This window comes from Bombyx mori, chromosome 25, assembly GCF_030269925.1.
Source record: "Bombyx mori chromosome 25, ASM3026992v2".
NCBI classification, from domain to species: Eukaryota; Metazoa; Arthropoda; class Insecta; order Lepidoptera; family Bombycidae; genus Bombyx; species Bombyx mori.
This window is the reverse complement of record NC_085131.1, coordinates 1637301-1660853: the sequence shown is the minus strand read 5'-3', so window position 1 is coordinate 1660853 and position 23553 is coordinate 1637301. Positions and strand designations below refer to the sequence as shown.

At 40.1% G+C, this 23553-nt stretch overlaps 1 protein-coding gene across 1 annotated transcript in view; it reads left to right on the top strand.

Moving 5' to 3' along the window:
• Window positions 1-23553, top strand: part of LOC101737806 (homeobox protein homothorax-like) — a gene marked incomplete at its 5' end in the record, with an annotated part of 369054 nt that overhangs the window by 26802 nt on the left and 318699 nt on the right. The window contains 3 exon segments of the mRNA NM_001309564.1: window positions 10564-10614; window positions 14386-14436; window positions 19093-19263. Coding sequence (NP_001296493.1) covers window positions 10564-10614; window positions 14386-14436; window positions 19093-19263 — 273 coding nt within the window.

The window sequence follows — 23553 nt, the reverse complement described above, 5'->3', positions numbered from 1 at the left end:
CTGCTCTTGCTAGGGTTAGTGTTAGCAATGTCGTCAAGTTTGAGCTTCGTGAGCTCACCTACTCGCTCTGTGCATCCAGTATAGCCCCTCGAGGTTACTAGAGGAGGTAGGAAAAAAAAAACGGATTCAACTTGTCGAGAGAGGTTGAAACCCTGATATCGTTTGAGTATTAAGTACTTATTTTGAAATTATGTGCTTAAGATGAAAATGTTTTAGCCAGTATGAATGAAGGTGTTATGTGCCTATAAACCATAATATTAGACCTTAAAACTCCGGGTTTAAAGGCTATTTTTAAAAATTACATTACAAGGGATTATGTCAGAAGAAAAAGTACAAGTAACAAAAATTTGTTGTCTGTTTTCTAAAAATCAACAAATTGTATCATATCCCCTTCATCCACTCATGTCTTCATTTGATCTCTGGTGGGCCGCGTCTGTGTACACATTACATACGGTATAGAATTTTCAAATCGTTCGTCTTGTTATATGCTTGGTCCGATGGCTGGAGCTCACGGGCATTAATGCTCAACATGACTGTCGCCATCACAACTGCAAAATTGCAGAACAAATTAAAAAGCACAGATTAGTTTTAACAGTTAAAATGTGTATAATCTATAGTCAAAACATTGTCACTCTAATGTCGAGGCATTACGCGCGCGCGTCCAAAATACGGTGTGACGTTTTAAATTAAATCGCTAAATGAATACATTTCTTATCGTTGTCCCGGGCGATATGTTCCCTAAACAGAAATCTTTCAAGTGTATATATCCAGCGATTGAAACTAAAACGCGACTCAACAAAAAGCCTCAGCGTTAACCTAACTAAATGACAGCTCTGCTGACAGATGTCAATCCGTTCCCGCCCTGTCCAGGTTAAATTAATAAATCAAACTTAATGGCGGAGTGACAAAACTAGCGTTAGAGATTACTGTGGCTCGTCACGGAGCCCGCCATAAATCAAGGGTGGACGAAAAAAAAACAAGCGAACCAAGCAAATACCGGCCGGCGTCTACCTGCCCTCGTGTCCTTTCAATACTTTTCTTGCATTAAAAATAAAAATTTCTGTAGGGTTCCACAAAAAATGCGTTTTTCAAAGCCCATATCGGCTCTCTCTTCTAGCGCGCAGTGCTCTGTCTCTCTCTATAGTAACGCTACAAAAGCAAGAACCGAAGCGTTGCCGTATCTATCGAGTTTAATGTTACAAAACTTGCAGAACGCAGACTCAGGTCGCGTTTCCGATCCGGTGGTAGATTCTGCGAAGCACTGCTATTGCTAGGGCCAGTGTTAGCAACATCTACGGTTTGAGCCCTGAGAACTCACCTACACGCTAGGGTAACGCTGAAATAGTCTCTAAGGCTATCACCACAGGTAGGGAAAAAAATAACAGAAAAAAAGCAGACTCTACGACCCAGATTGACTCCGTCGTCGAGGTCACACGTGAATGTCGTATATATATTTTTAAAATCAGCGAAAAAAAAAAAGTGAAAACAAAACGTTAAATTAGATTCTGTTTAGTTATGAATAATTTCTTGGTCATTTACATATATTTCATGGACGAGATATGAGTGAGCAAACAAAAGCTGCGTCCCGCGACCGACTCCTAATACCGGCGCGGCGACGAACAAAAGTTAAACAACCGAACCTCATTTTATAGACCTCGGTTTATGGCCACAATATTCAGTAGGAGTCATTTTGTTAAGAATATTTATGGCATTTTTTTGTACGTGTCGTCAAGGAGGAGAAATTACTGATATTCGACGTTTACAAGTGTGCGCCATAAAGGCATTTGTTGGTTACGTCCGTTTACTGCCGGCAGTAAAGCGAGTCGAACTAATATATTCGCGCGTCGGCGACTTACCCGCCGCTTGCGACGAAAGGCTCGACGAGCGAATTAACCCACAGACACAGCCCACTGAGTTTCTCGTCGGATCTTCTCAGTGGGTCGCGTTTCCGATCCGGTGGTAGATTCTGCGAAGCATTGCCGTGTTAACAACACTCCGGTTTGAGCCCCGTGAGCTCACCTACACGTTAGCGCGAAGCTGAAATAGTCTCCCAAGGTTATCAGCATAGGTAGGGAAAAAAAAAAAGGTCGGTGACTCGCGACGGCGGCTAAACGCGGTGGTGGCCGCGTGCTAAGCCGCGCGCGTCCTCCCATCCCGTGCGACGCGGCTCGCGTACATCCACCTCGGAACGGGACCGCTCCGTAATACACTATAATTTAGAACTACTTCAGTAGCGGGTCGCACTGCCGCTTTCGAAATAACACACACGTATAAAAAAAATACGATACGGAAAAACTCACCTGCCCGCCGACGATCTCGGAGAACGTAATTAAATAGGAGGCGACTTAACTAAATTACAAAACTCGACCTCTGAACGTTGTAGAATAACTTAACATTCAATGCCAGCTCCGGTGACATGCGATTTTAAATCGTACGTACGATTTTGACAAGATTCAAAATGTCTCGCAGACGGAGATCGATCGGAAGGCATCTTAGGTAGCAACGCGATGCTTTATTTTATCTTATAAATAGATTTTTTATTACAAATTACAGGGTACCACGTTTGGTAGCGATTTTGATGCCGTCTCCGCAACGATCGATTACGGTAATAACCGCCGCGAAAATTGTCCAATGATTGTGCACTTAAACTGTTAATGAATACGGTTTAATTTTCATTGAGCTACGACGGGGACCTCAGGAATTTAGTGATGAGTTCCGTAGTTTTTAGTGAAGTCGCAGGTAGCCCGATGCCGACCCTGTAATTTGTTCTTTATGCTTAATATTTTATTCGTAATTAAAACATTTTTCGAAACAGTTTTCAATCAAAACGACACTTCCCCATAGCATTTTGGAGTACAATGTTGGAATAATTCCGAATTACTAACTCGTCGTTAACAACATAATTGATAAGTGTACCATATTAACTAATCAAAGACAATTAAACCTGTTAATGAACACGTACGTGCACAGAGGAAGGACGTAATAGTTTCCAATTTGAAGGTCTAACAGTTCGTTTGGATTCCCCAGTCTGATGTATCGTTTGAAATCGTTTTGACGCGTCTAAATCCAAACTCTTGCATAAAAATTTGTAAGAATAATATCGAAATCCCCAAACGTCAAGTATAAAAGATTCACACGGGTCCTTAGACCCAGAAATGTTGAAAAAAAACGTCAAACAGCATTTATTCAATTAAATAGACAATACAAGAATTCGGCTGAAACTGCACAATGCCAGGGCCGCTTAGGTAAGCTTGAATAGACAACGACAATTGTCTATGAACAAAGAATTTGAAGACGAGTCAAAAGTTACTTTGGGGGACTTTTTATTTTTATTACCGTGATATGAAAATGCTTTTGTTATGTTTTTTTTCTTGTCAAACGCAATGTTTGTGATGGGTTTTTTTTAACAAACACACAAACTAGTTAATGGCACATAAGTACCATTAATATAATAACTTCCACAAATTTCTTCCAAAGTATAGTACATATATACTTTTCTATATAACCCTAAAAAAATTCATCATTATATGTGGCCTTTTATTTTTGGTTTCTAAGTCTTACTGACAAATTTCAATGGTAAATAAGTTTAAGCTATAAAAACAGGAATCGTAAAAGCACCCAATATCACAAGCACATAATAAGCGTTGCCAGAAAACTCCGAACCTATCAGATGATCAAGATATTAGCATTTAAGTGGTCCCAGGGCTTCATGGGTCGGTGCCCCTCCAAATGAGGGACTTCCTCGCCCGGGGCGGAGGTCGGACCATCCATGGTAATTTCGGACCAACCATTCAACGTTCTGAAGAGGTTATTATTTACTCTTTGTTCTTTTTCAATGAGGGGGAAATGTTTTTAATGGCCTTTTCATGTATCGAATTAATAAATAGCTTTGTAACTAGGAACGAATACTCGACAATGACGTGCGGAATGTTTCACGGGAAGTCTGCGTCCGTAACGTAATAATCAATCGATCAGTATTTAAGAACGAAATGTGACGTTTTTTAAATAGTAGGGACTTGTGTGTTAGAGAATTCGGTGTGATGGCGTCAATCTGTTCCCTCGTCACTTGTGATTAAGCCTGCTCAATTTAATTCAAAGTATCTTAAAATTACGTGCCATAGAGTTTTTATATTTGTTTACCTAACCAGGCAAAAGGGTCACAGTCCATAAAGCCAAGTGCTTCATAACAAAAGCATTCGTCTCTTTTACAATACAATTTAAGGAACCGTATATTAAATGTAAGGTTCAATAAAACTGTTACATTAGAATTAGGTTAAATTTAAATCAATGCACGTTACTCTTTCACCGCCAAGGTCCTATAAAGCCGAAGCGTGTCATCGACCTGGAATATAAATATAGGACCGGGCTTTTTGTTAAAGCTATTCCGTAATTAGAAACATTTTTGAGCTCCCACAAAGCTCTCTTTCATCGAGTTATTGCTTTTGTTATTGTATTAAAATGAACGGTGCTTTGTGTGACGTGACGCCTATAAAAACGTAATTGGTACTTTTGATTTTGGGGAACCGGCTCAGCTGATGTTAAGTAGTAACCGTCGATTGATATAAACATTGCCAATGAAATCGAAACAAACAGGTTTAACATGTTTATTTAAAACAAAAATAATAAATCGTTTTTTGGGTTTATCCTTGTTTTCCAGTTTTTTCGTATACATTGAAGTAGTGTACCCTGTGGTTTTTTTTTAAAATGGCTGACATAGTGGAACGTACAACAAAAAAGTGAAATATCGAAAACTATGACTTTCCTTCGTCAGATGAAAAAATTTTTACTGGTGGTAGGATGTCTTGTGAGTCCGCACGGGTAGGTACCACCACCCTGCCTATTTCTACCGTGAAACAGTAATGCGTTTCGGGTTGAAGAGTGGGGCAGCCGTTGTAACTATAGTGAGACCTTAGAACTTATATCTCAAAGTGGGTGACGCATTTACGTTGTAAATGTCTATGGGCTCCAGTTACCGCTTAACACCAGGTGGGCTGTGAGCACGTCCACCCGTCTAAGCAATAAAAAAAAGGAATAGTTGAGGAAAATAATTACGGTCTATTCATCTTCTATATTTATTAATTATGCATGTCTCACTTCGTATCGCGCGGGCTCTACGTACAAACCTGTCGTTGAACCAAAAGTCATTGTCCTTTAAAAATAATTAGTATGCTAATTACCACAGCGGGGTGCTCAAAATATTAATATTAAAATTATTTCGTGTCCGTATCTGCGATCTAGATAAGTGGGTTTTTTTCTTGGATACTTTATCGTCTATAACTTAACACCAGTTGGGTTGTTCGTTTGTTCAGAATCAAGCGAAAGGCTCGGGTGTGGCGTAACGTGATCCTGCTCGGCTTGGTACGCCATTCCCGTGCTTGCCACGAAGCCTTGTGCGTGTTAGAAGCGTGCGCTTGCATACCTGATCCTGTAGACCGAATGGTAAACAGTCGACGTCGCCCAAAACACGTCATTACGGATCCTCCCGATCCATTAACGGTGCTTTTAGGTACCTCAAGCACCGGTCACCGTCCTCGCCGAACCCGTCGCTTGTGACGAAGGGCTCGACTAGTAAATCAACCCATAGATACAGCCCACTGAGTTCTTCGCTGGATCTTCTCAGTGGTTCGCGTTTCTGATCCGGTTTCTGCGAAGCACTGCTCCTGCTAGGGCCAGTGTTAGCAACACCTCTGGTTTGAGCCCCGTGAGCCTCTCAAGGCTATCAGCATGTGCTCACAATGCTCAAGTATTAAATAAATAAAACGCAAGCAAAGCCGCGAGCACATAATACGTATTACCACGTCCCCCCCACTCCTCGGTAAAGACGACCGCCGATTTCGACGCCCACAATGTAATGACTCTTATTATTTGACATTAGAAAATGGTCACCACTTACCGTTCATTTATAACACTATTGTACAGATAAACCTGTTTGTCGATACGATACGAATTTTTTGTTTATAATAATAATTGTATTATAAAAAAACCGTATGATTTGAATCCGAAATATCCGTTTGTTCATTTTATTTTGCACTAAGTTATGAGGAAGGTGCGAATTTAGGATATGACCCTAGAAAACAGCATGGTGGGGAGAACTGATAGCCGGAGGAGACCGCGGTCAGATCCGCATACCTATTTCAGAAATTAGTGGGATAATTCAAGTCGTACGCCCGAATCAAGGGTTCATAAACATCACACGTAATGATATTAAAAGAAAAGATTAAAATCATTCCGAGTAATGATGTTTATTTATAAAGATCTCACGTTCTGATTACAATATTAACTCAAAAGGAACAAATCTCTTAAATATTAAATAAAATTTGAAGCAAACAGATAGTGAGTCTGGGAGAGTGCGGAGTATAAGCCTGGTTAAGTTAAAAAATGTAATGTTTTAGTTCAGATATCACGAAAGATTGGAAAGTGTAATACATTGCGCGTCCGCTTAAGGCGGTTGTGACCTACCCACAGAAAGGACTTTTTACTGGTGGTAAGACCTCTTGTGAGTCCGCACGGGTAGGTACCACCGCCCTGCCTATTTCTGTCGCGAAGCAGTAATGCGTTTCGGTTTGAAGGGTGGGGTAGCCGTTGTAACTATACTGAGACCTTAAAACATATCTCAAGGCGGGTGGCGCACTTACGTTGTAATCACTTAACACCAGGTGGGCTGTGAGCTCGTCCACCCATATAAGCAATAAAAAAAACTACAAAGCAGGTTGATCATCTACTAATTTATTATTTTAACAATAGATTAATTAGGAGTGTCTAATGAATAATTAATCTAATAAATAATATAAGTAGGCGGTTGTTGATGGAAGCAGTAAAAACACAACGGTAATGGTTTTGTTAGTATCGATGAGAGATGAGCATGTGGTCCACTTGGTAGGTGGTCACTGCTGCCCGTGGACAGCAGCAATGCCATGGGCACGGTCAGTCCGTTCCAAGAATTAAAAGATAGATACCTATTGTTAAGAAATTATGCAAATTTTGATTTAGTTTAGACATCCTCAAAGCTCATTCAAGGTCTTTTTTTATTGCCCGTGAAGGCAGACGAGCACATGGCCCAACTGATAGTGAGTGGTTTCCGTCGCCCATGGACTTCAGCAAAGCCAGGGGCAGAGCCAAGCCGCTGCCTACCGTTATATCATGGTCATGCGGAATCCGATTTCTTTGAGACATTAAATGTCCCGGACGCATCAAGAATGGCCGCGTTAACCTCCGAACCGAAACGCCGAACCAAATATTACGACAGCCAATTCCGTAGCTAAAACAACGAAATGTTAATTAAACATATATAATTAATATAATTTTTTTTGTTTGTTACTTTTAATAATGTTATGTCATGTTGTATTAACTACTACACTACAATTTACAAGTACGCTGAATTGGGTGTTTCATTAATTATAATACGTATGAGATATGAAATCTTTAATTTAAAAAAAATGTTATAGCGTGTGTAGCCTCCGGAACAAATAATTGTGTCTGAGCTAAGGTGGCTGCCTCGGTTTGTTTAGCAGCTGAACGCCGATAAACAAACAATACTTTATCTGTTATATAAATACTGAATTCTTCGGTAATACTTCTGCTAGTTTTCGTGGTATACTCATTATTATTGTAAAAAGTAATGTTTTAGCATGTGACAACTATTTTTGCAAACAAAGAAACTAGCTCATTTCAATATGATGATTACTCTTATATTAGTAATTTTTTATTAACTTACGTGCAGTGAAAATTTATATTCAGAGAAAAAATAGTTTACAAATTGTATTTCAAATTCAAGCCTATGGCATTGCTGCCGAGTGACGGACACTTACAAGTTGGTATCCCGTAAGTTCACTTTTACTTTGATGGCTCATAGAAAATTGATTAATTTTTAGCAAGACTTGAGAAAGCGTCACTTTCTCTGTACTAAACGCTCTTTACAATATACTTAAGGTCTGAATGTTCAAAACAAGATGGTATCACGATAGTATCGCGTTTCCGGTTCAAATGAATGTTTTTTATTCGTACATATATAATGTAATGTAGATGGTTCAGTTTTTATTACTTAAATCAAGAGGACGTTAATTCGTAATGGTTTGAGGAGAATCCTCGGTGCTGTGCCGCTGACATTTGCTGAGGTCCATGAGTGACGATTGACTCGCTCGATGACGCTGACATAGTCCTTTAAGGCTATCTTACGTAGGAAAAAAAGACGATTGGCACTTACCATTGAATAGACCGTATGCATGTCAGTTTTCGAAAAGAAGTAAAAAAACAATATATGAACTTGGAATTATTAGTAACTCGATACATTATTTTAATACAATTATACACCCATAGACACAGCCCACTGAGTTTCTCGCCGGATCTTCTCAGTGGGTCGCGTTTCCGATCCGGTGGTAGATTCTGCGAAGCACTGCTCTTACTAGGGCTAGTGTTAGTAACACCTCCGGTTTGAGCCCCGTGAGCTCACCTATACGTCAAGGCGAAGCTGAAATAGCCTCTCAAGGCTATCAGCATAGGTGGGGAAAAAAATTATCTTCCTCATTTGCCGACCAATAATAAATTCGATATTTATAAATGAGTTATTTTATGATTAGTTTGTGTATTAGTATTTTAGGTATATACAACAATCCATTTACCTATAGTACTATATCGAGATGAATCTTTCCGATATGTTTCGTATGGTATACGATGGAATAGTACCATAAACATGCCATATGTGACAGTCTATTGGTGTCAACAAATTGATTTATATCAACTACATATTTGTATACTTTTCACTGGTGGTAGAACCTCTTCTGAGTCCCCACGGGTAGATACCACCACCCTGCCTATTTCAGCCGTGAAGCAGTAATGCGTTTCGGTTTGAAGAGCGGGGCAGCCGTTGTTACTATACTGAGACCTTAGAACTTATCTCAAAATGGGTGGCGGCATTTGCGTTGTAGATGTCTATGGACTCCAGTAACCACTTAACATTAAGTGGCTCGTTTATCCACCTATGCAATAAAATAAAAAATATTCACAGCGAATCGCTTGAATCGTTCATAAAAATAAAGTCGAAAACATTCCGGGACTAAACACTGAACCGGCGTTACCACAGTCCGACATCGCATTCCTCGATCATTAGTAACATTGTAAGGAATCTGCCGAGTCACTCAACATTTACCTCAAGGCTTGGTTGCAGTGAAAATCTACGGATCATAATATATTGCGGTACCTCACAGTAGCCTGAGTAGGTGTCACTGTCACTGTCAACTTGTGCTTATTTTTTATTGCTTAGATTGGTGGACGAGCTCACAGCCCACCTGGTGTTAAGTGGTTACTGGAGCCCATAGACATCTACAACGTAGACGCGCCACCCACCTCGAGATACAAGTTCTAAGGTCTCAGTATAGTTACAACGGCTGCCCCACCCTTCAAACCGAAACGCATTATTGCTTCACGGCAGAAATAGGCAGGGCGGTGGTACCTACCCGGGCGGACTCACAAGTGGTCCTACCACCAGTAATAAAAGGCATATACCATCTTTCTTTTTGTGACATCCCATGTCTTAATTTTTGTTAAATCATCCTTGAGATCCGGTGACCATTTGAAATCTTACGTCTATGCCATAGAAAATGTTTCTAGTGTTGACATTCAAAGGCGTTTGATAATAGCTTTGCGACAACCCTACTTATATGACGTCATACGTGTTTTAATAGCCCTAGATCGGTGGATGAACATCGTATGAGGTTTGGCGATCCTGGCATACAGGGTTGCAGGCCGAGCCGCTAGGACGTTTCATTCATACTCACCTAAGGTTGCGTGTCTGTGTTTGTTTATTCCGTGTCGTGTTCAGCCGAGCGAGCGGATTAACTAGCCACGCACTCGGTTTTACTCGACGGCTCTCGCACTTGAAGAGGATATGTAGAATCATTTTGTAACGTGGTCTCGCTTATGCATACGATGGGGTACGTGCGAGTTGCAATTTAATCCAAATTAAATTTGTTTTCATACATTTATGTATAGGAAGTTTGTGTTTGTTTGCGCGTGCGTTCGTATCTCTTTTATTATATTGAATTGGAATGTGGTAAAGTTTCTGTTCGGACTTTAGGGAACGACTTTGTACTATCAACGTGGTGAGGGATTAGTTTCATATAATCGGTGTATTTCGTTGATGTAGCGATCTTAACGTCTGTGTCAAATACATATTGGGAATTAATGTTATTTTTAACCGACTTCAAAAAAGGAGGAGGTTGTCAATTCGACTGTATGTTTTTTTTATGTTTGTTACCTTATAACTTTTGACTGGGTGAATCGATTTTGATGATTCTTTTTTATTAGGAAGCTGACGCTTCCCGTGTGGTCCCATTACAATTTAGTCCAGTTCTGATAATGGTATCCATGAGAAAACTATATAAGTCTTAAATTTGCATTAAGTACGTGCGCGACAAATAGATGAATAACTCAATATCACACCAACCGATTTCGATGATTATTGTTTTTAGTGTATATTAATTTGTTTTGGAATATCTTTTTTGTCTATTTGAAGTCGGTTTTTGTTAAAGCATGTCTATTTACAATTATTATTTGTTTTGTTCGCAGATACGTCAAGAGAAACCGTATTACATAGCGGATCCAGAGGTCGACTCATTAGTAAGTATTGTCATTTTACGACTCGCACACCGACACGACGCAACCAATGAAACTCGAAGCGTTTTTAAATACGTCATAAAAATAGTTTACCGCGCGACCGAACAAATCATTTACGATTTGATCGACTGAAGAACAGAAATCACAACGCAGGTACCACGAGAAACCGTTCTCGAAGCGAACTGAGAGCATTGGAAAACGAAAATAAAAAAAATATAAAAACACATTATATATGTATTGTCACTCATAAAAAGTGGAATCGCACGGAGCGCCTCCCGCGGCTAGCACCGACAAAAAACTGATATAATAAAAATAACAAAATGTCGGCCACCCACCGCCGCCGTTCGACACGGGTACTTAACCGATTTTTAACAAATAAAATCTAAGGCATCCCGAATTGGCGGCCGCGGTCGCGCCTGCCGACTTAACATTGTTACTTGGATTCGTTTTATCGGGTCGCTCTGTCACGCACGTAATGGCCGTAACCGTCTGTTTGCGGACGGCGTCGCGCGGCGCTAACCGCCCGCCAGCCGACAAATTAAAATATTAAAACAGTAGCAAGACGCGACGCCGTAAACCAGTCAGAGACTGATAAGCGTCATTCATCTGCTGCTCAAATCTTAAGGCAGCCGTCGTTAGATAAGGCGGGCAAACAGAGCGACATCCGCTCGAGAGGACCCTCAGAGCGGGGATCGTCTCGCGAGCTCCCATGTGCCACCGTCGACGCACATGTTCCCATCTCGACCTCACCTCGTTCTCTATAAGAAGACATGATATCCACAGCGGAAGGAAACGATGCGGTCAGCCCAACTGAGTTCTATTCAAATGAATTAAATTCACCGCCGCGGTTCGACCTCGACTTGTGTATTTACCTCTGACAATTAATGTTATGAACGCGAAATTACTCGCCGGTGTAATTCGTGGCCACATGTCGCGGAGTATTGTGAGTGCCGCACCGGGATACGTGGAAGGGAAGGACTCTTGTTGCCGCGGGCTGTTGTTTTTGTGCGCACATCCAAGCGACGCGGCACATCCACGCAGGCAGGTCGCCGTCGCGAGGGTTCGACGCACGTTAGTATCGATGCTCAAGGCCCCGTCGATGAAGCGATCGGTTGCGATGTGTCGAGCTGACGTCACCCGCCTCCAGCTTTAAGTGGCGTTTAATTTAGCAGCTTTCGTGCCATCAACATTATTCGTATCGGTTCTTGAGAGTTCATTTTCATTACGTTCCCGAGTTGGCCTCATTAATGCCGTACCGAGATATGACGCCAGTTTTAAAATTGATACAGTTTGTTTACGATTTTCGAACGTGGCGAGTATAAATAAACTAAGCGAGCACTTACACTTGTGTAATCCAAGGTCTTGGCGCTGGACAGCTCTCCGCAAACACGGCTGGATGTTAACATAATATGGCAGCCGAGAAACGGAAAAAAATATTCGAATTCCATTTTCGTATGAAACACACAATATGAGTGGCGCGCGTTTTGTTTGAGACTAGTGCTGTGGGCGTTCAGTAAACATTCGATAGTTTTTAAAACCAACATCGAGTGTTTTATTGACCCGTTCGGTCGAGTCGATTGGTTACGGGCCGCGGAGTCTGTTTGCCCACGTCACATCTGTGTTTGGTCTGTCACAGCCTTTTGAAGGTTTAAGCTTCCTCAAACACATTCGAACTGAAGTAGCGTGCGTAAACACGGAGATATGTTTTTCGAAGTCATTAGTAAGTGATATCGTTAACGCGTTGTTTTACGATTGCTGCGTGACGTTTTGGAAATCATTCGAAATAATTTTCATTCGGAGTTATGATCAGAGAACTCATTAAAAAAAAACATTACATTGATAGGATAATTGAATAGTCCAGGCACGTCAATTAACAGAATATCTCTTGACGTTTTGAACGTGTTTCGAAATTGTCGTTCGAGAGTGGCTTACTACGGTGGAGCCCTGGGACCGTCCCCCTCGGCAAACAAAGCTCAGTGGCGAAAGTTAAACAAGACAAACACATTTTTATCTGACAGCAGCGTCGCCTGCGCAAACATAGCGAAGGGCGCCACCGTCTCGTATAATTGATATTACGTGAACAACTCCACAGATGTTATGCGCGCCTGGTACTTTATATTTCAGTGAATAGTTTTAATTTTTTTATTGTCTCTGTTTTTTTTATTGCTTAGATGTGTGGACGAGCTCATAGCCCACCTGGTGTTAAGTGCTTACTGGAGCCCATAGACATCTATGACGTAAATGCGCCACCCAACTTTGAGATATAAGTTCTAAGGTCTAAGTATAGTTACAACGGCTGCCCCACCCTTCAAACCGAAACGCATTACTGCTTCACGGCAGAAATAGGCAATGTTTTCTCATCGAAATTTTTTACTAAGCTTATCCATAAAATAAACAGTTAAGGTTCAAAAGTAGTTAACGACTTTGCAAATATTTTTGTAATGAAAACCGTTAAGAAAGGTTCATAGAAAATTCCGCGTTCACAATGACAAAATTCCCCATTTTATAAAATAAAAATAAAAAACTAATTAATTAGGAAACGAAAGTGAAAATGTGTTTATGAACGCTCCGAGCCTCAACTCGGTACTGGGTCAAGATCATAAACCGATTCAAATTAAAATTCAAAACATGAATTTTAATAAGTTATAAAGATTAGTTGGTATGGGCTAGACCGATTATGTTATTCCGTTCTTAATAGCAAAACACTTAAATTGGTTTAATTTGGGTTTTTTTTTAATACGAAGCTCTTCTCCAAGGAGACGAACTTATCTGGTGCTGAGTGGGTTTCGCGTTCCATTACTCGCTGCTCACCTTCAAACCTTAATTGAATAAGAAGCAATCCAATTCCTATGGTTCTGTAGTAGGATTACAGCTTTGAAAGATCGGCCATACCCGATCCTGTAGACCGAATGGTAAACAGTCGACGTCGCCCTAAACACGTCATTACAGATCCTCCCGATCCATTAACGATGCTTATAGGTACCTCAAGTACCGGTCATCGTCCTCGTCGAACCCGTCGCTTGCGACAAAGGGCTCGACGAGTGAATTAACCCATAGACACAGCCCACTGAGTTTCTCGCCGGATCTTCTCAGTTGGTCGCGTTTCCGATCCGCTGGTAACTTCTGCAAAGCACTACTCTTGCTAGGGCCAGTATTAGCAACACGCCCGGTTTGAGTCCCGTGAGTTCACCTACACGTCAAGGAGAAGCTGATATAGCCTCTCAAGGCTATCAGCATAGATAGAAAAAAAAATCGGTTTCTACTTCAATATACAAGGCATAAATGAATAAGAATATACAAAACATATACAAAACAATTTTAAAGATCCTCTGATGCTTCCATTATCGCATCATCCAGGATCGTTCTTACTTGGACTTCTTATTTGCGTCTGTGTATGAACTGCCTGTACCCTTCGTCAGCGCTATGATTTCTCATCAACAGCCTTTAGTGACATGACTTTGACTGCTTATCATAAGGCAGACCTTATGCTTGACGGTCCACAAAGACCGCTGCCTGCCATAGATCCACTGTTAATTACCGTAAAGGCATTACGAATTAAATATCGATAAAGTGAAGAGTCGATAATCGATAATGAGCTGTGTCACATCACTACGCGCCACAGGGGCCCGCTGTACTTTGTCCAGTTCATTGTTGCTCAGTTGGCTTTGTCAGATTGAGCCCGGTCGGAATCCGGACCGCCGAGCACTAAGCCATTTACGATATAATACCACGTGGAATGATCATTGCTTTACTAAAACAAACCTTTCTTTACAGATGGTGCAAGCGATACAAGTACTACGGTTTCACCTCTTAGAATTAGAAAAAGTGAGTATTCATTACTTGTACACTATTCAAAGCGGATTTATTTCGAGTTGAAATTAAAACCGGTATTAAAATAACACCTTTCGATTATCTGAGGGCACGATTTCGGATCGAGATATTATAGTTATGATATCACGAGGCACGCCGCACGCACTGGGCACTCGGGTTCCTTTACCGATTGTTCTAAGTTTAAATTTCTGAAACAATTTCGAAATTGGAAGGCCGATCCGGCCCGCGTACGATTTCGAATTTCGAACGCTGTTTGTTTTCGAGTTATCTCGGATTCGGCCGTGCGCTCCGCTGTGGCGACCGGTTCGATTTCTTGCGTGTGTCGCATTGCCAATTCGCGCCATTATTATACCCTCGTTCGGACTGTAACGGTACTGCAGCCGGAGACGAACGCTTTTTGCTATTCAAAATCAGATGGGACAATTCGCTCTTGTCGTTTTTAATTAGGAACACAAACTCGACGAACCGTCCGTACCGCTTGAGGAATTAATTCGACTTGTCAATATTATGGTCACGTCACGATAGAACTAGTTCGGCTAACGTCTGTATCGAGACGAATGATCTCGAGAAACGAGATACCTCATCCAGCGGTCGGTGCCACAGCGGATTCCATAAAATATCCGGAGCCGCGTTCTACTGACACTACCTTAGAAACCGGTAAATTTGGTAAAAAAAAATACGTACGCACTAATACAGGGCTGTAACGAGATAACCTGTAATGCGATATCGCTGTACGAATGCTGGCCGGAGGGCGATATAAAGGCTATTTAAAAAAATAAAATGTAATGCGTTGTTCGAATTTCGAAATATGGGCCCGAAGGCTTCGGTCGGTCGTAACGGCCGAGGAAATAGGCCGATTCGAACTCGAAATTTGAATTTAAATCAACGTGAGCGTTTAGAAATGGGATAAATCATTTTGTTCGTTGTTTTTTTTTTCACGATCGAAATAGGCAAAGGATTTAATTTGTAGAATAATATATCGGGTTCACCTGACTCCGCGCTCGCTGTTAAAACAAATTTTTTGCTTACTCCTCGTATCCTACATGTCAGTTACTATCTCGTCTACGGTTTTTGTTGAATAAAAACTAAAGAAAAAACATGCCGTTAGTTCGATCCATTTCCGCTTCGCTACACACCGTTCACAGGTGGTGTTTTTTTTATATTTTATTTGAGCTTTTATAATAATTAAAAATAAGAAAAAGACTTCGGTCCCAGCTCTGGTTCACAATGAGTTCTCGTTAAGTACAAAGTTTTTTTTGTTGTTGTTTTTTTTATCTTTCACCGTAATTGCTGGTCTTTTATAAACAAGAAAGTGGTTTCATTCAAGAGCACATTTCGGATGAACTTTTATTCGTTGTTATGAAGCGACAGTTATGTACGATGGTCGAACAATGATCACTAAATGTGACGCAGTAACCGATCGGAGTTATAAAGTAAATTTCGTCATGATTTATGCTTGGATATGTTTAAAATGGCCGTCGGCGGTCACAGCGCGTCCGAGGGTCGCCGGCCGCTCCGACGATTGGTCCACACTCCATACTTTTTATGTACTGGCTTATCCACTGACTGTTCCCTAATTACGTTATGAGATGTCGACGCTCGAATTCCTGCGGCAACGACCACGGATATCGTTTTGTTCTCTTTTCAAAATTAAAAACTTCGAATTTCGAACACAATCGACACGGGCGGTTCGTTGATTTTTAAATTCTTCATATATATTTTTTTATTTTAGATATATGTATTCAAAAAACGAACGGCAAAGGTGTTTTAATTTTGAAACCAATACGATTCGCCAGTCCCGAACCGGCATAAGTACATTGGGCGAAACTATTTTTATATTCGTAAAACAGAACGGTTATTAAAAAGCAACAAACCCGAAAGCGGCCGAGCTGTTTTTTAATATTTTGTTCCTAAATCGTAAACGTTATCTGTAACAACGTGGCTAAGTGATTTACGATTTAGGTCAGATTTGTTGGTTTACAGGCGAGGCTCGAACCTGGGACCCCCGGTTTACGACGCCTCCGCTCGGGTTTTTACAACTTTTATACAACGCACTAATTTCTTTGGATTCGTATTGCTCTGTGTTACTTCACGGTACACCCGGCCCGTCATATTTGTTTTAATTAGGAGCTTTTATTGCGAAAGTAAACATAAACGCAGTTGCCAACACGAGCTAGAGGTGAGAAGCAATCGGGCGCTCGTTGGAATGACCAGACCGGTCGATCCTTTATTTAAATATACTCAGAGCCATCACACACGCTCCACACTCCGACGCTTCCACGAGCGCATCTCAAGCCAGAAACGTTTTTAAATCATGTAAACATTAATCAAAGTAAATAGGACGCCAAAGCGACATACGACGTATATAACGCGTTGAACGTCAAACAGAACGAGATTAACTGAAAAACAGCGAGATTTATATATCGTGTAGCAGTCGCACACCCACGTGTCGCATTAGAGACGAAGGAAGTGCCGTATTACGAGAAAAACCCTTTTAGTTCAGTAGCGACCGTGGCACAGATTGCGAGATCTTATCCCGCCAACGCAGCCCACACTGGCCGGCAAACGAAACTAGAAAAAAAAAGTCGTTCAAACATCACTGAATGAATCAAGGCAGTTAGTAGGTAATTTAATGAAACTACCTATATTTTTCGATGATGTCTTTTGAAACTGATTGTATTCTATTTATGAAAATTTAAAAAGGCGTTCCCTATCGCTTTGAGATTACAAAGAATCGTTAATAAAAACCAGAGATTAAAAAATTAAAAACAAAAAGTAAAATCTATTAATATAATTTCCTTTTTAAAATTTGAATAACGAATGTTAATATATCAACGGGCGACCGACACCGAACACTCCATATCTCAATCCTCGGTCGTTCGTTCCAAATTTAAATTTCTGGAAAGAGTTTGATGTTCGTAACGATAATCGGCTCGGAGTCGTCTCGGAATTCCTTAATATCTCATTAAAGATATTACCGGTAAATGAATAAGGTCGTATCTATGAAATGTACGTAATCGAGTTTAAGTCTTTGGTTCGAGACGGATGGCTCACTTTAATGTGGACGTATGTACCTACATAGTTAACACCGACCCCTTCTTGTGACGGGACAAGGGGACAGTTCCAAATTAGAATCTTCGAAGAGTAACGATGACAAAACTCGCTATGTCGAGTGGTATTAAAAATAGGTGCACGTCGATTCGCGTCATTCCGATGACTGTTTACATTGTCGTCCGCGGAGCTGTAAAAGCGCTCTCAATCAAGATTTTGACATTGACAGTGCTCGCCGACCGCGATTGTTAAGCGGTAGCGCTTATCCGCTCTAGTGTCAATAAAATTCACGCAGTCGTAAATATGAACTTCAAACGGGCAGGCTGTAAAATTCGAATTATGATAAACAAACCGGGCCGGGGGCGGGAGGTGCGCGGGCCGGGGCGCTGCGTGTAATTTTAAAAACTTGTCGATTAGGAAATTAGTGTCGCGGAGAAATAATTAGCTGTCAACACGGAGGATCGCTGTTTCCGTTTCCCGTTCTATTTTCGAATCCTGCAGAGGACCGGCGGGCCCCCGGTGGTGGCGAGGAGCGCAGGCGGCCTCTCCACCTGCCTTCGGTTTATTGCGTTTCGCCGTGTAAACGTTGTCTAAAAATTTCGTTAGTCTTTTTATTACCTTATGTTAATTTCTAAGCTAATTATGCCCATGAAAATTTATAAGGCCGGCGCACAAAATTAATATGCGCCCGCCGGGGGTCGTATTTTATCGGATGCGAACGAAAAAAAAAATGTATATATGAGTTTCGTGCCGTTTTTACGATTTCTTTTCGGGTATTAACGTCTTGACGTGGTGCGCGCGGCCTGTCCCCGCTGCCGGTCCATTTCGTCTCTTAGTCTTCCATTGTCTTTGAATAAATGCTTTTTTTTCTTCTTTCTAACGCTTTGTATGGTGATATCAGTTCATAGGTCGCGTCTCGTTACGTCCGTGTTCAGGTGACGCTGACGATCTTGAATTAAATTTTAAGCTGTATTTCGTGTCTTTGGATGTTACTGATTAAAAATATATAATGTTTAAAAAAACTAACAAGATACGCTTTTATAGAAAATCCAACTAAAAATTCGAAAATTTGTTTTAGTGAATTTGAATTAAAAATAGTGTAAGAAAAAAATATTTGATTGAAAAAAAGCGTGGGGTGCTTTTCAAGATATTATCAAAATAACCCTTCTACTCATATCTGTTTATAAAATATTTATAACTACTGATAACATACACCCCACGCTTTTTTTTACAATAAAATCATTTTTTCTTACACTATTTTTAATTTAAATTTATTTTCTATTTTTTAGTTGGTTTATCTATAAAAGCGTATTTTTTTAAACTATTTTTTTATTTTAAATTTATTAGTTGAATTTCAGTTTTTTTTTTTTTTTTAATATTGAATTGTCATCGATCATTATAATAAGTATACCAAATTTCGAGTTAATCAGACGTTTTGAAGGGGGTCAAAATCATGTTCAAAGATTCCGTTACATACTAACATACCTACATACGTCTGAAGCTAATAAAGGTTTATTAAAATAAGCTTCCAGGTTATAACTGAGTGCAATTTGTCGTGAACGTCGTCCGACGAACTAATCGAGTGCTCTGCGTCGACAGGTCCATGAGCTATGCGACAACTTCTGTCACCGCTACATCAGCTGTCTGAAGGGCAAGATGCCCATTGACCTGGTGATCGACGAGCGGGAGACGGCCCGGCCGCCGGACGCGAACGGCGAGCCCCGGTCGGCGCCGGACAGCAGTCACGACGGCGCCTCCACCCCCGACGTCGTGAGTACCCCCTACACCAAGTCCCATCTCATTCAGAGGCGTGATCCCCAGCTTGCACCCAACTCGACCACGAGCTACCTCGTGCACCCCTGTTCTTAGTTTGGCCATTGCAAAAACGAAGTATAAAAAGGGGGTGCTCGCATTTTTAAGTCTTTAATTCCCGCCTCCCGATGCTTTGTAACGCCGTACTCCGCTCCGGTCGGATGCGACGTCCGTCAACGACGACCTCGAAACGATTGACAGTTCCGAATTTGAAAATTTAAAAAATAAATATACCGGTTTTTTTATTTTAAATTACACGTTCTTTTTAGTTGTCAAATTTGAATTTGGTTTTCTGTTTTCGAACTGTCGCATCGTTTGGAGAATGCTTTGTTGGTTTGAGCGTTGTCTGCCCACATGGAAACGTTGACTCTGATGCTGTCAGTCAATAGCATGTCAATATACGTTACAAGCGCAATGTTTATAATGTGGGCGGACGCGTCGTTTGCCGACGTAGTGCCATCTCCGAACACGAACACCGGTAGATACACTTCGAACAGTAATATTGTTAGTGTCGGTACTGAAGTGTCTGAGTGTCTTGTGTCGGAGGTGGTGCGACGGCGGGGTACGGCCACCGCGCCGGTCGGTCCGTGGGGCTCCCGGGACCCTCTACGATCGGCCGCTAGTATAAGCTCCTCTAGAACAAATCTTCGTTTTTGCAATTGGCCAACCTCTTAACACTGTACGATACATTTGAATTGATATTTTTTTGTCAGAAGTAAATCGAAATTCGCTATTGAAAATTTATAACAGAAACGTTACAGTGAAGGGGTGAAAAACGGGTGCGAACCGATAATTAATCGAAAAAAAAAAAACCGATTTTCGATAATCGGCATTGACCGCACTATTAGCGGTTTTTATTTCCGTAGTGCTCTCGAACATACACGCCGTGTTCTCTGAATGTTTGTTTTGCACCGAAATTTATGTATACGATTTTGAAAAAAAAAAAATTAAAACCTAAAAATATACATACGTATAACGTTTGATTGTAATTTGTGTATACTAACTACGTTAAGAATTCGTTTGGGTCGCGGTCACCGCCGCCGCGGGTTCGACCTCAGTAGAGTAACGAAAAAAAAAAACAAAAAAACTAAATAATTAGATGTAATCGGTTTAAATAATATTAAACCTATTTGGAAAACGAAGTATACGTAATGATACAAAACTTTAACTTGCCTAAGTGAGATGATAAGGTATAAATAAATCGATTTTTTTTTATTATAATAAAATATGTAATATCATTCATTGGTCGGTGGTAGATGCTAGTGCGTTGTTGTTTTCAGGCTAGTAAAATACATGGAGCATATACGTAATGTAAATCATATGTGTTTTTTTTTTAAATTAATAATAATAATATAAAAATAGCACTATTTTAGTTAATTAAAAGTGAAATACGTATCCAGTATACGGTAGGTTAGTTAGTGTGGAACGCTTGCCACGTGGGCTCCGCGTGTGTAGGATTCGTAGACGCTTTCATGAATGTGTGTACATAAATAACTAGCAATCGATTATATATTATTATATATTAAATAAAAGAAAACGAATAAAAATAATTTAATGTACGCGAGTTTGAATTCTATAGATATTAAAAAAAATAGTTGCTTCGTAAAGGTATTAAAAGTTTTTTGATCGATTTAAATTTATAAAAATTAAAAAAAAAAGTCTCCACTGTTTTTGTTCGTCAACTGTATGCACGGATCGCGTCAACCAGTTTAACTTTGATTTGACGGCGGTAGGAAATAAACCGAAATTCGTAATTAAAAAAAAAAAGCGCGGCTTTAATTCGGAGCTCATTCGATAAATCGGTATCGAACGCACAAAACCGGTGTTTAAGAGAAGTTCGGTTTTCTGGATGTTTGTTTAATGATTAAGTAATATTTTTTTGGGCGTTGAGACTGAATTGTTTTGTTTATGTTTATATATATATTATTATTATGATTATTTTCACGCATTGTTACTTATTGAAAAGCCATAATTAAAATAAATAAAAAAAAAACGTTATTATAAGTCGTGCGAACGTTTCGGTACGGTGTCTTTATTAATCTTATTAGTTTTTTTTTGTCTGTATATGAGTTTTTAACATGTGTAGTTGAATCTAAGTTAGGTGTAATGCAATTTTAAGTGAAAAAAAAACCTTTTTTTTTTCTTTCTTGGAATCCTAACATAATTGTAATTGCTAATTTGGTGTACGTCCAACATGTATGTCAATGTGATTAATTAATATTAATGATTTACTATTATTATTATTATTATTCTGAACGGATTACAACAATAAAATGTTCTGTTTGAAATTAAAACCGGTGTTTTTTTAATCGTCCAACTTGAAAACCGGTTTTATAATGTTTATAGGTTGTTTTTATATATACGAACGCATTACGCTAATGGCACCAGGAGAACAACGATTAAATAAATTCAAAAATTTATCGTATCCATTTTTCAATACTGATTTAAAATTCTAAAATAGAATTTTGAATATTGAATCTTTTGAGAATTTAAAATAGGAACACATTACGTATTATAAGTTCTAAATGAATTAATAAACGTTTAAATTAGGAACGTCGATTTCGTTGAGCGATCGAACGATTTGAAAATGTTTAACATGTTTTTTTTTTAGGTACACACCTCATAAGCCATATTTATCTTGGATTTTTTAAAATCAGAATAAGAATGAGGAACTTTTTTTTTTAAAAACTTTTTCGTTTTTTTTTTCCTCAATAACGTATTTCTGTCATGTCCCCATATTCCATAAACCGGGCGAGCTCCCCTGGTGCGCGGGAAAACCGGAGAAAATTGTTTCTTTACGACGCCCCGCTCGCTAATCTCACCCGCCGCCACGTTTTTAGAAACCTTAAACATTATTCTCTCGACAATCTGATATTTTTATTTATTTTTTATGGCGTGCCATTGGCGTTTGATTGATGTCGGGAATCGGTCGCGAACCGTATAATTGGGATTATTTACAAAGCGAATTGTTGTTTTGCAATTTTTATGGGAAATCCTTTGGCTCGTTTTAAGGTAGTTTTTTTTTTGTAACGAATTGTTATTATACTCTGTGATTGTTGAGACGTTGAACTAGTAAAATGTGTGATGATGGAGAATTACACGAAAAAAAACATAACTGAATTTTCTTTTAATATCTTCTGTCTAGTAGTAATCAGTAACAAAACAAACAGGACGACGCACCCCGGCACATCTGAAATGAAATATCGGTCCTAATAACTCGTCTTATACGGGACGTAACATTAATTTGGCAATAACCACAAAGCCAAATCCAGCTCATCGTACGCGCTGTGAATAATTCAAACGACAGGGACCAGTTGTCGGAGGGGATAGGGCTGCGGTGTTGTAACGTTGCCGATTTGACACACCGCTCGCTTTTGGGCAGATGCGTCTCGGGTTCGGTCCTCGGAATTGATGTAAAGGAACTCTGGATTATTGTTGGAGACGCACTCCGATATTGCGTCAACTATGTCAATCTGTCAATCGATTGTTGTGTTGGGTCTGTTTGACTCTCGTGAGGCGAGCACGCAATGTCATCTAGGTACACCTTGAATCGTTCTCCGGTTCCTTGATACCACTTTATCGGTTTTCCGCCAAATATGAATCAATAGTTAAGTTACAAGCTCATCACTATCTTTTCTTATGTTGATTATGATTTTTTATTATAAAACAAGACAATGCTCTATGATAATATGTGAAATTTTGTACTGTTGGTTGAAACGTTATCCGGTTTCATAATTAGGGAGCTCTAAAAATCTATATTGCAGTGTAACAAAATTCAACGATTCTTACGTAGAGACACATTGATTTTACATTGGATCTACGCTTGTCCTGTAGTAGAAAATCAAGATGTTATTTTCCCTACTTATTCGTTGGTAGGCTAAGAGGCTATTGCAGCTACGCCCGGACTTGTATGTAGGTGAGCTCACGGGCTCAACCTGAGAGAATTGGTTAACACTGGCCCTAACAAGAGCAGAGTTTCGCTGAAATCGCGACCCACTGAGAAGATTCGGTGAGAAAATCGGTTGGCAACGTGACGTAACAATAAATAGTGCTTCACGACAGAAATCAGCAAGCTCCGATGGCGGGCGACAAAGGTGGCACTTACCGGCGCGTGGCCCCGACCGACAGTCATTAAGCGAGTATCACGACACGTAACACACGCTATCACTCTCCAGTTGAGCACACAAGACGTCTGTCCGTCCGTCAAAGCCATAAATTATATTGTCGCCTCATGCTTCGTATAAATCA